We start from the raw sequence: 12,589 nt of genomic DNA on the forward strand, positions 1-12,589 counted from the left end.
CTCAGCTAAAAAAAGAAAAAAATGAAATTATCTTTGAATTGATTGCATCTTTTTTGGTCATGATGATAATGGCAGTAAAATGCAGCTCAGAATAACTTAAAATGCTCTTTTCCATAACTTTAGTTTCAAGTGGGCCATCTTTCTCATGACGGACACATTATCAAGGCTCACAAACCCTTCTCTTCTAGGGCTGATCTTTGTTTCTTCAGGCAGGCCTACGGTTAGTTTGTTTAGTGAGCTTTACTCAATCACAATGCGCAAGCTTGGTCCAGAATGCTGTGCTAGCAGGTCTTCACTGGCAGAGGAGGGCAACGTGGCCACACACAGGCTCTCAGCGCCTGCCTGCGTGACCTGTCCCAACTTTCTGTACAAAACTCAGGGGACTGAGGAGCAGATGTCTGAGGCTGTGGCTTAGGTCTGCTATGCATTGGCAGCTTGTCAGTCGGCAGAGGGAGCACTTCCCCCACATCTTACAAACCATCAATCAAGGGGTCCAGCAGCACCCACCACTAAAAAGGAAATGGACAGCCCTTCAAGTCATTTGTCTCTAATCACAGTTTTGATTATACACTTGAAAAAAGTCTAGAAATTGTTTCCTGAACTCAAAGGCAAAGTCCCATGCCAGGGTTATTTTGTAAACATAAAGCAGGCAAAACATATGCATGAATGAAACATCCAGTGGTAATATGTTTAGGAAATAGAAACACCAGACCACACAGGAGAGGCGGAGGTCAAGGACCAAAACCTAGTAAATCATGAAAACAGTAGCAAACTGAGGCTAAGGCAAACAAACCACCAGGATTGCTAGACTTCCTTTTGTAGTTTCCACTGAGATACTGAAGACAAGCTGGGACACAAGGCCAGCACCAGGCGTCTCCCTGGAGACGCATGACAGAAAACCAAAACCAAGCAGACAAACCGTGTCCAAGGACCCTGATGAGCTCTTGTCCAGATATTCAGAAGTCTCTGGAAGCTAGTGGGGGTATTCAGTATTGTTTAATTATTAGACAACCTTGTATCATATATAAAGTTTTTATTCCTTAGTAAGAATTTTTCAATCACAAAATAGTGTGGCAATATTTAGATAATAGAATTTATGGAGTGCTGAAAATACTAGAATATAAAGATAGTTTCTAGCTTATCTTTACATACTAAACTTGTCTAAACCGGCTGGTTTCTTGCAGACAGTATTTATTTGTTTAATAATTTAAGACAGCGTAAGCTTGCACCTAGCATTATAAGCATCGTAACCAAAGTGCAAACATTCACCAAGTCCTCCCCAAAAGATATTTTAACTAAAAATATCATTAGCACGTATCTTCTCCCTACAAAAATAGCATGTCAGACATCATTAATTGGGTGAATTAACAGCTATGTACATACAGCCGCCTTGGTAGGCTAAGAGTTTAACGTTGTTTAAACACAGCGTTTGAGGCAAACAGTAGCATCAGCAGCAGCAGCAGCAGCAGCAGCAGCAGCAAACGGACCGAACACACTCATAGACCCAGATAATTTCTTCACTCCAGAATATTGGGTCTCACCCCTTACATAACATTCAAGTGAGATTTCTCAGTGCTACCTTGGCAACAAACTAAAAATATCTAGACAAGGTCTTGGTTTATGCCTTATTTTAACAAGCTTTCTTTCTGATTATCTGGCATCTGGTTTGGTCTCCAGAAAAATACATACAGACTTGAGATAGCAGGCCTGGCAGGACTCCCCTGTACCTCTTCACAGCACTTCCGATTACAGGGGACCACTGGCCCTTCCCTCCACGTCTGTCATCTAAGAATGTGAGCACAAATCAGTTTCCAGCCCAGCGTACTTAAAAAAACAAAACTAAATGGTTAACATTACAAAAATTTGGGACCATGATGGGTAAAATAACACGCAGTGGCAGGAGTGGGTGGGTGGGTGACACACATCAGAAACACAAACATGACCTATGACATATGCACAGGAATTGAGAAATTAAAGTGGGGCAAAGGATTTGAGGTCAATTTGTCAATAAAGTGCGAGCGAGCGAAGGCGCCCAGGGCTCCAACCTCTCTCCCCCAGCTCCCACCCTGACATAGTGCCCGAAGATGGCCGACTCCCAGTCTTTCCAGACACCGCTCCAGCCACCTCCCAGGAGGGCAAGGGCATCCTCACCTCTGAGAAATGAGTGCCTTTCAAAACGCCAAACAATACAAATACTGACAAGTGTAAATTTAACTCTCACGAGATCCTCAGTTAATGGAGTGCCTCCTAAAGGGCCAGCTGGGAGGCACACCTGCTGCTCGAGGCCCCAGAGTCAAAGGACCCTAGCACCAGGCTCGAACTGGTTCCCCATGGCTCTACCACCCAACACACTTCCAGAACCAGGCTGTCTGGAAAGGGAAATAGAACATAACCAGTATTTCTCACGGAGGCCCTGTAACAGCGGGGGCGGGGATTGGGTGTGAGCGGGTAGAGGGGTGGGGTGGCAAAAGGGTGAGAAACGGGCAAAACAGGAACTCCAAACGTACACAAAACACCTGTTTTTGTCCTAAGCCTGCCGAGCATCTCTTACTCTTCCTCCCTGGCACGCGTTAAAGGGCGTTTGAACTTGGAAACCTGGCGACTCCTCCGGAGCCCCTTGCCCTGTTCTGGAAGAGCTGCGGGGTTCAGGGGGCATCCTTGGCCGGCTGTGAGGCATCTTCCTGAGAGCTCTCCGGGTTCCCTGAGCGCGGCAGGTGGGTGCGGCTGTGAGCGTGCTGGGGGCGCAGCGGCCCGGGGGGTGCCACTTCGTGCGCCACCAGAGGGACACCGGCGGCCGCGCCTGCCTTCTCAGGAGGCGGCGACAGCACGGACGACAGGCAGGGGAAGGCGGCGGCGGCGGCGGCGGCGGGGATGCCAGGATACAACAGCGGGAAGGGTGCGGCCGCCGCGGGGTACAGATACTTGTCCAGGCCGCTCTTGTCCAGCCAGGGCTGCACGTAGGCGGCGGCCGACGGCGACAGCAGGTAGAAGGGCAGGCAGAAGGGCGCGGCGGCGGGCTGCGCGAAGGGCGCGCCCCCGCCCAGGGCCACCAGCGAGCCGAGCAGCGCGGGCTCCGGGCCCAGGAGCGCGCCGCGCGCCTCCAGCTTCGGCCTCTTGGGCGCAGGGGACGGGTCCCCAGACGGCTCCTGCTTAATGGCAGCGCGGCCCTGCTCCGCCTCGCCTCCGTAGCCGCTGTCGGTGTCCGTGTCGTGCTCGGGCTCGGTGCCGGGCTGAGTCCGCTGGATGACCGGCACGCAGCGGGCCGCGCGCTCGGGACCCGGGGTGGCCGCGGCCCCCGTGCTGCAAGGCGCGCGGCCCGGGCCCCTACCCGGGGGCACCTGTGGCGTCAGGAGCTGGGTGGCCACGGCGTGCAGGTGGCTGACGAGCTGGGCACAGCGCGGCTCCCTGGGCGTCCAGCTCTCAAAGCGCGCGAGGTATTGCAAGACTTCTTTGGCGCAGGTTTGAAACCCCGAGTGGAACGCATCCAAGTCGGCCTGGACCGGCGATTTCAGAGAGCGCTCCCCTAGGGTACACGGGGGAGGGAGGCGAGAAGAAAAACCGCGGCATTAAGACATCTGCTCATCACGTGGGCCCTGCACTGCCTACAGTGAGCTAGGCTTTTCCTGGGCATTCCAGCGATATAATCCGCAGACTGCCGAGAGGAGGGGGTGGCGGGGTGAGGCGCTCTCCTCCCGGCTGAAAAACCCAACTAGAGAGGCGCAGCCGCCACTTTAAATAAAAACGGGGCTCCTCCAGCTCTGCAGAAAGCCTCTGGGATGCTCTGGGGGCACTTGGCACCGACTGGATAACACAGAAAATATTCACTAGGAGCAGAACGCGGTGCAGAGTTCTAGCAGTGCGCCCCCAACGCTACCCGTTTTATTTTTATTTTTATAAGGGCAAGCTTCTTTGGACCCACTTACCATTCTGTAAAGCAATTATCTTCTGATGCTGCTGCTCCGTTAAGGCTGTTAACGCTTTTAAGTGCTTCAAAGTTAACTCCAAAACTACTGCTTTCTCCAGATGCCCCAGTGTCTGCAGTGGTGCAAAAAAAAGAAGGGGACAGGGGCTACTTAAAAACACACGGATTTTACTTGATCAGCTCTCCCACGCAGCCCAGCAACTTAGGCAAAGCAGGTCATCAATGACCTCTTTGCCTTCGGCCCGGAGCCCGTTCTGAGTCTCTGGGAAACTCTCCAATACAGCACAAGTTGGAAGTCAGGCCTCTTAATATTTACATTTATTATTCTACCTTGGGAGTTATAGCAGGCCAACACACCCTGGAAATCATCAAAGAATGAAACCGTGCATCTTACTGTCAATTTCAGATGTTCAGGCAGTAAATCTTTCAGCTGAGCAATGCATTCATTAATTCGGTCTCTTCTCTTCTTTTCTATTAATCTGTGCGGTAATTTGTAGGTATCCTTCATATAAGAGCCGGGGGAAAAAGACCGCCGTAAGCTAAACATTCACTCATTCACTTACTGGATAGAACCCTCCCACCCCAACCCCCAAACACACTATGCAATGAACTAATGCCCAGGAACGCTCTCTCCTCTGACTTCTAAAATGCAATTTAAATTCAGGTGCGGTGTTGAATATCCCCCCGAGTATCCAGCAAGCCACTTAAAATTCACAGTTGGAGAAGCTCAGGGATGGAATATATTTGCGGGCAGAGTTTCCCTGCGAAATCAATGGCCCTAATTAACTACCCAGGCCGGTTATGGGAAACTTAAGACTTACCTTGGTGTCATCCCGTTTCAAGCTCCTTTTGGGTTTACACATATACAAAGAGGAATAATCCAGTCTGCAAAAACAGAAATCAGCATCAGGCCCCCATTCCGGGAGGGGCTCTGCCCTCACCCGCTCCATATCACTTTGTGCAGAAAAAAAAAAAAAAAAAAAAAGCCAAACCGACTCCTAGACCGAATTCGCAACGGTGCGTACACCTTACCCTATAAAATCCCTATGTTCCAGTAACTGTCTCTCTTGCAAATGAGGGATTCCTTCGTCCATGTTCAATGGCTGTCCGTTTACTCCGTTTCGATTTGGAGGGTTCTGTCCTGTAATCTGTGGGACGTTCGCCTGGGGAGATCTTGGGGGGATGTGTGCGTCTCCAGGCTGTCTCGCTCTCCCTCTTCGGTGCAGTGTTGAAAGTGTGAAGCAGTTGGCCGCCCCTCCGCCCCGTGCTCGCTCGCTCACCCTCTCGCACCCCCGCGCGCGCACCCCCGCGCGCGCATACACGCACTGCGCTGGTAGTTTGCTCTCACTCGGGGCAGTGTTTGGCCACAGGGCACGCGCGTCGCCGGCCAGACCAGCACCCAGCTCACGTGCGGAACGTACCATCCGCCGTCCAGCCCGGAGGGGGGCGGGGAGGAGGGGCCGGGAGGGGGCGGGGACACCTGATCGGGGCCACCAGGAGGAGCGGCCACCCCGGCCCCGCCGTTCGTTTTCCCCGAGGCGCTGCAGGGCGCGGGGGCGGGGCGGGACGCCGGGCTCCCCCGGCTCGGCCGGCATCTCGGTGCAGAACCGTGGACGTGGCCTTTTGCTTTTCCACCGATGGCTTTTGGTTTGGGCCAGAGAGAGGACGCGAATTCCCGGTGGCTAAACTTCAGCCGGGAAGGAAAATTCCGAGGCTTTGCTCACTGCTCACTGGTCGGGCGTGGAGGGAGAGTAGGGTAGGAAGACACCCCCTGGCACTGGCTGGAGGGCTATCCTGAAAAGGGGTGACTGGCAATTATCTCTTTGGAAGGATTTAAGATCAGTAAAAATGTAGTCACTGGTTCCGAATGTCGCATTCCAAGTGGCTTTGGCGACACGGTGTCCCCGGGCTACCTAAATTTCCCGCAGCAGCCGGAATTGCGGTGCCACGAATCACAGCGGCAGATGACGTTTGGGGCCTCGGGTGCTCCCGGGGGAGCTCAGGTGGGGGAGGGGTGGCACGGAGTGGGTGGCACGTAAGGTCTGCTGCGGGAAAGCCACGCAGTCCGGGACCTGCCCGCCCCAGCTTGTGAGTCGCCGCGCTGCTCCCTCCCACCCCTACCGTGCGATAAGCCACGCCGAGAGTGTGGCGAGCCCACGTTTACTACTGGCACCTCCGCGGCCTCCCTCCTTAATCCCGTCTCCGGCGGGTACCAGCACAGGGCCGGCAACGTGATGCGACCTGCGGCGGCTGCCACATCAGCGCGCAGGGATGCCGTGCGCGCGCCCCGCGGCCTCGGGAGCTCGGTCCACACGGGCGAGGACAGCCATCCCCAGGTGCCAGTGTCCCCGCAACTCAGGATAAATATGAATCTGAAACCCATCCCTGTGGACGTGGAGGCTCGGGGTTGTTCCTGCACTGAATTGACAGTCACGTTCTCTCGGGGACATTCGAGATCGTCAGTGGCACGTGAATCCAGAAGGGACCTGAGCCCCCAAAGCACGCGCACTGTAGCGCAACAGGGCCAGGGCTGCGGCGCTTGGGATCCAGGGACGGATCTGGGTCGCCGGCCACGGCGGCTGGAGCGGGTCACGTGCCACCGAACCTCCTCCCAGCCTGGCGCGCGGCTCTGGAGCCGAGTCCTGGGCGAAGCCCGGCGATGAGTTCCTCTCCTGCACCCTCCTGGGTTCCTCGAGTAGGACGACACCGGCGCGTTTTACAGCAGGCGATTAATTAAAGATAACAGTGAAAGTGATTTTTAAAATGCGGATTTTTATCTTAAGCCCCGACCCGCCTTCTCTCGTCTCTAAGTGGTTGATCTTTCTGATTCCAAAGCAAGTTAGAGCTCCAAACAGCGTATTAGGGCAGTATAGCACCACTGCTTCCTTCTAGTTCTTAACCGGCTAGGTTAGGTGGGGGCGCGGGAGATTAAAGTGAATAATTAAAAAAATAAAAACAACAGCCCCCCGTTCAGATTTCTGAAAGTTCACGGTATTCCACAAACATACTCCAGAGACAATTCCCCTTTTAAAATGATGACCAGAGCATTGGGGGGCTGAATAAGCCTGGGTCGCTGCATCTTGGCCTTGCCAGTAGAGCAGAGGAGTCACAAGGCTAACATTTGGACCCAGGAACTCCAGGACCAAGTTGGGCCAGCTTTTAGCTGATGCTGAAACAGGAGGAAAGGAAGCCTTGAGGATCAAGGGGAAGAGTTGAGGTGAACTTGTAAACTACCATCCCTGCAGAGACACCCGGCTGTTCCCCTCACCTTTCTCCAACATTTCCCGATCCCTGGCTCCCCACCTCCTGATCCAAACTTTAATTCCATAGTCAGCATTTCTGTAATCTCTCCACTTCTGATACAGCTCAAGATGTAACGTGCTTTTTGTCCCTTTTATTTTTATTTTTTTTAGTTCTGTGAGTGCTTTGTTCTTTGAGACAGGGTCTCACTGTGTAGCCTTGCCTGGCCTGGAGCTCTCTGTATCGACCAAGCTGGCCTGCCTCTGCTTGCAGAGTGATGGAATTAAAGGTGTGTGCCATCACTCGTGGCTTTTGCTCACCCTCAGATCCCCTTTTAATCGCCATTGTTACCCTTGGTTCTTTCTTTTCCCCCTCGTCCTTCGTGCTCACCCATTTGTTTTTCTTACTGCTTTTTTCTCTTCCCTTCCCCCTCTGCCCGTTCTTCCCACTACACGCCATCTCCCGTGCTTTTGTTCTGTGTGCTTTGCCTTCTTTTAATTATTCTTATGATGACACTTCCTGCACATCTCCTGTCTTAAACCCGAGTCTGTTGCCGCTTCTGTCTCAAACGCTTGCCTGTGGGGATCAGTCATCCTTTGATGCACAGCCTTCAGGATTAGAGTAGCAGGCTCCATCCTAAGGGCTTCTCGAGGATGAATTCCTTAATGTTTGCCATGACCCTATAAGGCGTTAATGCTATTATTAGTGCCTCTGCAGGTGAAGAAGAGATATCCCTGGTGGAGATTGAGATGTGTCAAAGGTCTCACAGACAGACTGTCAGACGGACAATGTGCCTTGGAGTCCAGTTATCCTTTCACATGAGGTGTTTCTGCGTTTGCCTGCATGAGAGCGTGTGTAGGGGGTACAAGAGAGATGGGGAAGGAGAGGGGAAATTGTCAGGGTTGGAGAGATGCTTTTGGTGTTTTAACCGCTCTGGCTGCTTTCTTGGAAGACTGGGGTTCGATTCCCAGCACCCACGTGGAAGCTTATAGACATTTGTAACCCTCAATTCCAGGAGACCCAGCACCCTCTTCTGTCTGCCTTGGGCACCAGGCCTGCACACACATGCATAGACATACAAGTAGGCAAAATATTTACGTACATGAAATAAATGTAAATAAGTCTTACTTGTTTGTTTATTAAAGCATAGGAGCTCACGGTAGAGATGGGAAGGTGTGAAGAAAGAGGGAGAGCCTTTGGACACACGATGAGATGTGTAGGGAGCACTTGGCCCACACTGATTTTAGTCTGCATAACCTATTCAGCTTGTATAATGTTGCACAGGTATACCAAAGTTAGTTCAACTGTGAGAAGGTGATGGTGATCCACTTCTCCATCTTTTACTGAGCAAACCAAGCCAAGGCCAACATGAGGACTTTGGGTTAGAAACTATTAGAAAGCGATGGTGAGCCTAGAACTTTGGAGAGCAGAACACAGACTGCCCACTTCCAGCGTATTTACAAGCAAATGGAGTCTTACCTAATACCATCTGGAGCCAGTAACACACAAAATGAGCTCAGAGTCCCTTCCTGTTTATAATTCAATCATTAGTGAGAATCTCACTTGCTATTAAAGATGCCTAACTTCACTCTTTCATGGACAAGTGGGTGGAATCATTATTACCTTTGCTGCCTCTCTGGCTACCACTGCAACATCTTCCTCCTCCTCCTCCCCGCCTCCCCCTCCCTCTCCCTCCCCTCCTCCTCCTTCTCCTCCTCCCCCTCCTTCTCCTCCTCCTCCTCTTTCTTGTGTCTGTATGTGGTGGTACCTGTTGTCAGCCTGTCTGTCTCCCTCTCTCCCTCCTGTCTCTCTCTGTTTCTCTCCCCCCTCTACCTCCCCCTCTTCCCCCTGTCTCCTCCCTCTCTCCCTCTCCCTCCCTGCCTCTGTGTGGAGTAGGCCACATGGAGGCTCTCCCTCATTTTATTGAGGTCTCTCACTGAATCTGGAGCTCACTGTTTTAGCACCTCTCGCTGGCCTTGAGCTATGCACTCCTAGTTCTGGAGTTGCCATTGTGTGTACACGTGACTCCTGGGCAATGGGAATCTGAATTCAGGCCCTTGTGCCTGTGCAGCAACACCTTTCCCTAGACCTATGCCTTTTTATTTTAACACAGGGAAAGTTGCTTCCTGTAGATTGTGGTAAAATGAGGCATTTAGCCCCATTTCCCAACTATCCAAATCCCTGAACTACAAGCACCAACTGTGTGGCTTTAGGAGGGTCTTTTTTTCCTATAGAAACTGGGCTCTCCCTAGAGGATCATGATTCTGTTGGGAGCAGAAGGTTCCTGCCTTGTCAAGATTCTCTAGGCCTCACTGCTACTCAGGAGAGGTGGTGTGTGGCTATTTCTGGATCCCAGATCTGATACAAATCAAGCGAATATCTCTGACTGAGGTCTACCCAGGATGTGCCCCGACCTGTGGCACTATGAAGAAAGTCTATAGGTGGGCACATGCCTTTCCTTTAGACCCTGGGGAGGCAACTGAGGGCCTGGCACACTCCTTGTTGCTACTATCCCCTGAACCATGGTGCTCCAGCCAGCCCTGGGTGCATCTTTTACTCAGGTTTTGGTGATTTCCCAAGTGTAGTTTACCACTATATCACACAACTCCATGCCACAAGCAAGTTAAAGTTAAAACATTTCGTTGGTGTCCACATCAAAGCCTCGGCATTGGGAACATGTGTGTAGGAATTCCTTCTCACTGGCCAGAGAAGGGTTAATGCTTACAGGCCCACTGCTGAAAGGGAGGTGCCTAGAAGGCTCTGAAAGAGGGGGGCACCTACTGCTCTTCTCACAGTCCAAATATGACTTTAAAATATTGATGATGTCATTTGCTGAAGGTCTAGATTTCAGGTCCCAGAATAGAAGGCTGGGTTTCCAGTTGCGTGCTCAGCACACCGGCCCAACAGCAAATGTCCCCTCTTAATTTGTAAGGACCTAGTCTCTCCAAAGACCGCAAGTGAATGCGTCTTTGTGGCTATGAGGTGACTTAACAAATCCCCTTTTATATTTATGTAGCTCTCTGCGGTGTGCTTACACACTCACTACTCTATGCAACACCAAGGAGATAATCATGAAATATTGAATATAAGACAACGTGGTTATGTTATACTCTATATATGATATTACATAGATAAGTACAAGAAGTAAATCTTTATTTTGCTATAATAATTTGCTTATCTAATTTTCACAAATGCTCAGGCTATCTCGATTTTTGTATGTTCTTAAAATCCATGAGGTTCTTTGCATATAAAAGATGTTTAATGAAGAGTTACACCTAAGGCCATGGGGAGTAGGGGGCAGGGAGTCCCCCGACACTTGGGTTTCTCATCTGCCTGCTCACTCTCAGTGTTTGTGCTGTTCATAGAGGTTGAGACTGATTTGTAGTGAGAGCTGAAAATAGAGGGAGGCAGGTCAACAGCCTGCAGGGGTTGCTGAATGACTGCAGCCCTTGCTCTGGGTTCTACTGGCCTGGCTGGACAGAGGAATGCTGAAGGCCTGGAGAGTGTCTCCATCATTACTGCTACTAGGAGTACTCTGGAAAAGGTCTCAGAGCAACAGTTCTCAACCTGTGGGTCTTGATCCCTAAAGGGGGTCAAATGACCCTGTTACCATTGGAGAATACAGATATTTACAATTCATAACAGTAGCAAAATTCCAGTTATGAAGTAGCAATGAAAATAATTTGATGGTTGGGGGTCATCACAACACAAGGAACTATATTAAAGTGTTGCAGCATTGGGAAGGTTGAAGAGTACCATCTTAGAAGCATGTTAACCATGTGAAGCCTTCTCAGGAGAAAGCTCCGAGTAGCCACATCCTCCCCAACTCTGGGATTTCCAAGGTCCCCAAGTTAATTGTCAGCATATGGAGGCAGTGTTGGAGGGGTCTGTCTCAGAGCACATGACTTCCCAAAGGTAGTGAAGGAAATGCAGAGAGAGATTTAACCTGCACTTACATGTAGAACCAGTGCAGACTCAAGGGTTGATGCTTTATTTTGAGTCAGAGTCTCACCCTGCAGTCCAGGCTGTAGCCCAGAAGGGTGGCAAACAGACTTCTAAATGCTGAGATTATAGAAGTGGGCCACCAGGCCTGGCTTCAATAGTTAACTTTATGTAAAATGCATATATAATTACCAAAAAGTATTTAGTTCTGATACTAACATAATTTTTGCTCATAATAAGCAAACAGATGGAAATCTTGGCTGTATATATTACATTAGTTAAAAACTGTATTTGAACCAGAATAACATTGTCTGTATTTTTTTAAAATAATTTCTCCATTGGTCACACGGAAGTAGGGACGTAGTCCAGACATCACTTGAAGCAGTCATTGTCCCATCAGCCTCACAGATGCCCATGTTGCCCCGCCCCCAGCCTTTCACTCCCAAGATTGACACATGGTCAGTGGCTGTAAACTGTAGACGACTGGACAAAAGGGGTCTGTCAGCTGAGAGATGCCCTTCTGAGAAGCTCTCTTTGGAAGTCCAACTCGACCTCTTCTTGTATCTTCTGGTTCAATCATAATGCCAAGGACGAGAAGCAGACTTTTTGTTGTGACTCCCTGATAATGTGGACATGGGGGGGGTCTTAATGAACGGGCAGAGACAGTGAGACTGGGAGGGGCACCGTCATCCGTGCAGTGATGTGATTGACCGGGGCTGTGCACTTTTACCAGTTATTCTTTGTCATCCGCGTGCCCTCTGTGTTGGCGCTGTCCTTTTTGTCTGTGAGGTATTGAATCCCAGTTTCAGGAAGTGTCCAGTCCTCCTCTCCTTCTGTAGGTGCACAGACTTGACCAGGTCCATAAGCACCAGGCCTTCAACATCTCAAGTTACAACTGTAGGAGTCTCCCCAGGGAGGCAAACTGCTGCGGACTTGATCTTCCTCAGCCATGTGTATAAGGGAAAGGACCATCTCCTTCTGTCTGGCCTTCTTCCTCTCCTACGCCATCATCTCGTCACTGTGTCTGCTGCCTCTGGCATTTGGGAAAAGGAGAGAAGTTCTAGCACAAAGCTACCCTCCGTGGCTGTTAATCTTCATCATCAACTGGACTGGATTTAGAGTCACCATGGGAATCTGGCTCCTGGAGTATCTGTCACTTGTCCCTAGAAAGGCTTAACTAAGAGGGGAGACCTTCCCTGAATGTGGGCGGCACCATCTTACAGGTGGGGTCCTGGACTGAAGCACCAGCACCCATCTCTCTGCTTCCTGGCTGTGGATGCACTGTGACTAGCCAGCCCCTGCTCCTGCCACAGTTGATGCTCCCTTAAAACCGTGAGCTACAAACTCCTTCTCTCTTCACTTGTCTTGCTCCATTATCTTTGCACACGGGTGTGTAGGCAGGTGACATTACTGGGTCCTCTCAATTCTTTACACCAGGCACCATTCACTCCACTTTAGAGATGTATAAATCCAGCCATAGACTGG

At 50.8% G+C, this 12,589-nt stretch overlaps 1 protein-coding gene across 1 annotated transcript; it reads right to left on the reverse strand.

Annotated features, from left to right (window-relative positions):
* Positions 1 to 1,016: 1,016 nt before the first annotated feature.
* On the reverse strand, positions 1,017 to 5,333 carry Bhlhe41 (basic helix-loop-helix family member e41). The gene is made up of 5 exons (XM_036182167.1): positions 4,955 to 5,333; positions 4,744 to 4,807; positions 4,317 to 4,424; positions 3,924 to 4,035; positions 1,017 to 3,523 (listed from the first exon to the last, which is right to left on the reverse strand). The coding sequence occupies exons 1-5, from the start codon at positions 5,014 to 5,016 to the stop codon at positions 2,646 to 2,648; spliced, it is 1,224 nt and encodes a 407-aa protein (XP_036038060.1). The 5' UTR covers positions 5,017 to 5,333; the 3' UTR covers positions 1,017 to 2,645.
* Positions 5,334 to 12,589: the final 7,256 nt, after the last annotated feature.

Source organism: Onychomys torridus, chromosome 3 (assembly GCF_903995425.1).
Source record: "Onychomys torridus chromosome 3, mOncTor1.1, whole genome shotgun sequence".
NCBI classification, from domain to species: domain Eukaryota; kingdom Metazoa; phylum Chordata; class Mammalia; order Rodentia; family Cricetidae; genus Onychomys; species Onychomys torridus.

Bases quoted from the DNA above. Each gene is read 5' to 3' on its own strand.
- Bhlhe41 (XM_036182167.1), bottom strand. From the start codon at position 5,016: ATGGACGAAGGAATCCCTCATTTGCAAGAGAGACAGTTACTGGAACAT. The intron at 4,808-4,954 runs GTAAGGTGTACG...CTGTTTTTGCAG, and splicing joins GAACATAGGGATTTTATAGG to ACTGGATTATTCCTCTTTGT. The intron at 4,425-4,743 runs GTAAGTCTTAAG...TCTTATATGAAG, and splicing joins TGAAACGGGATGACACCAAG to GATACCTACAAATTACCGCA.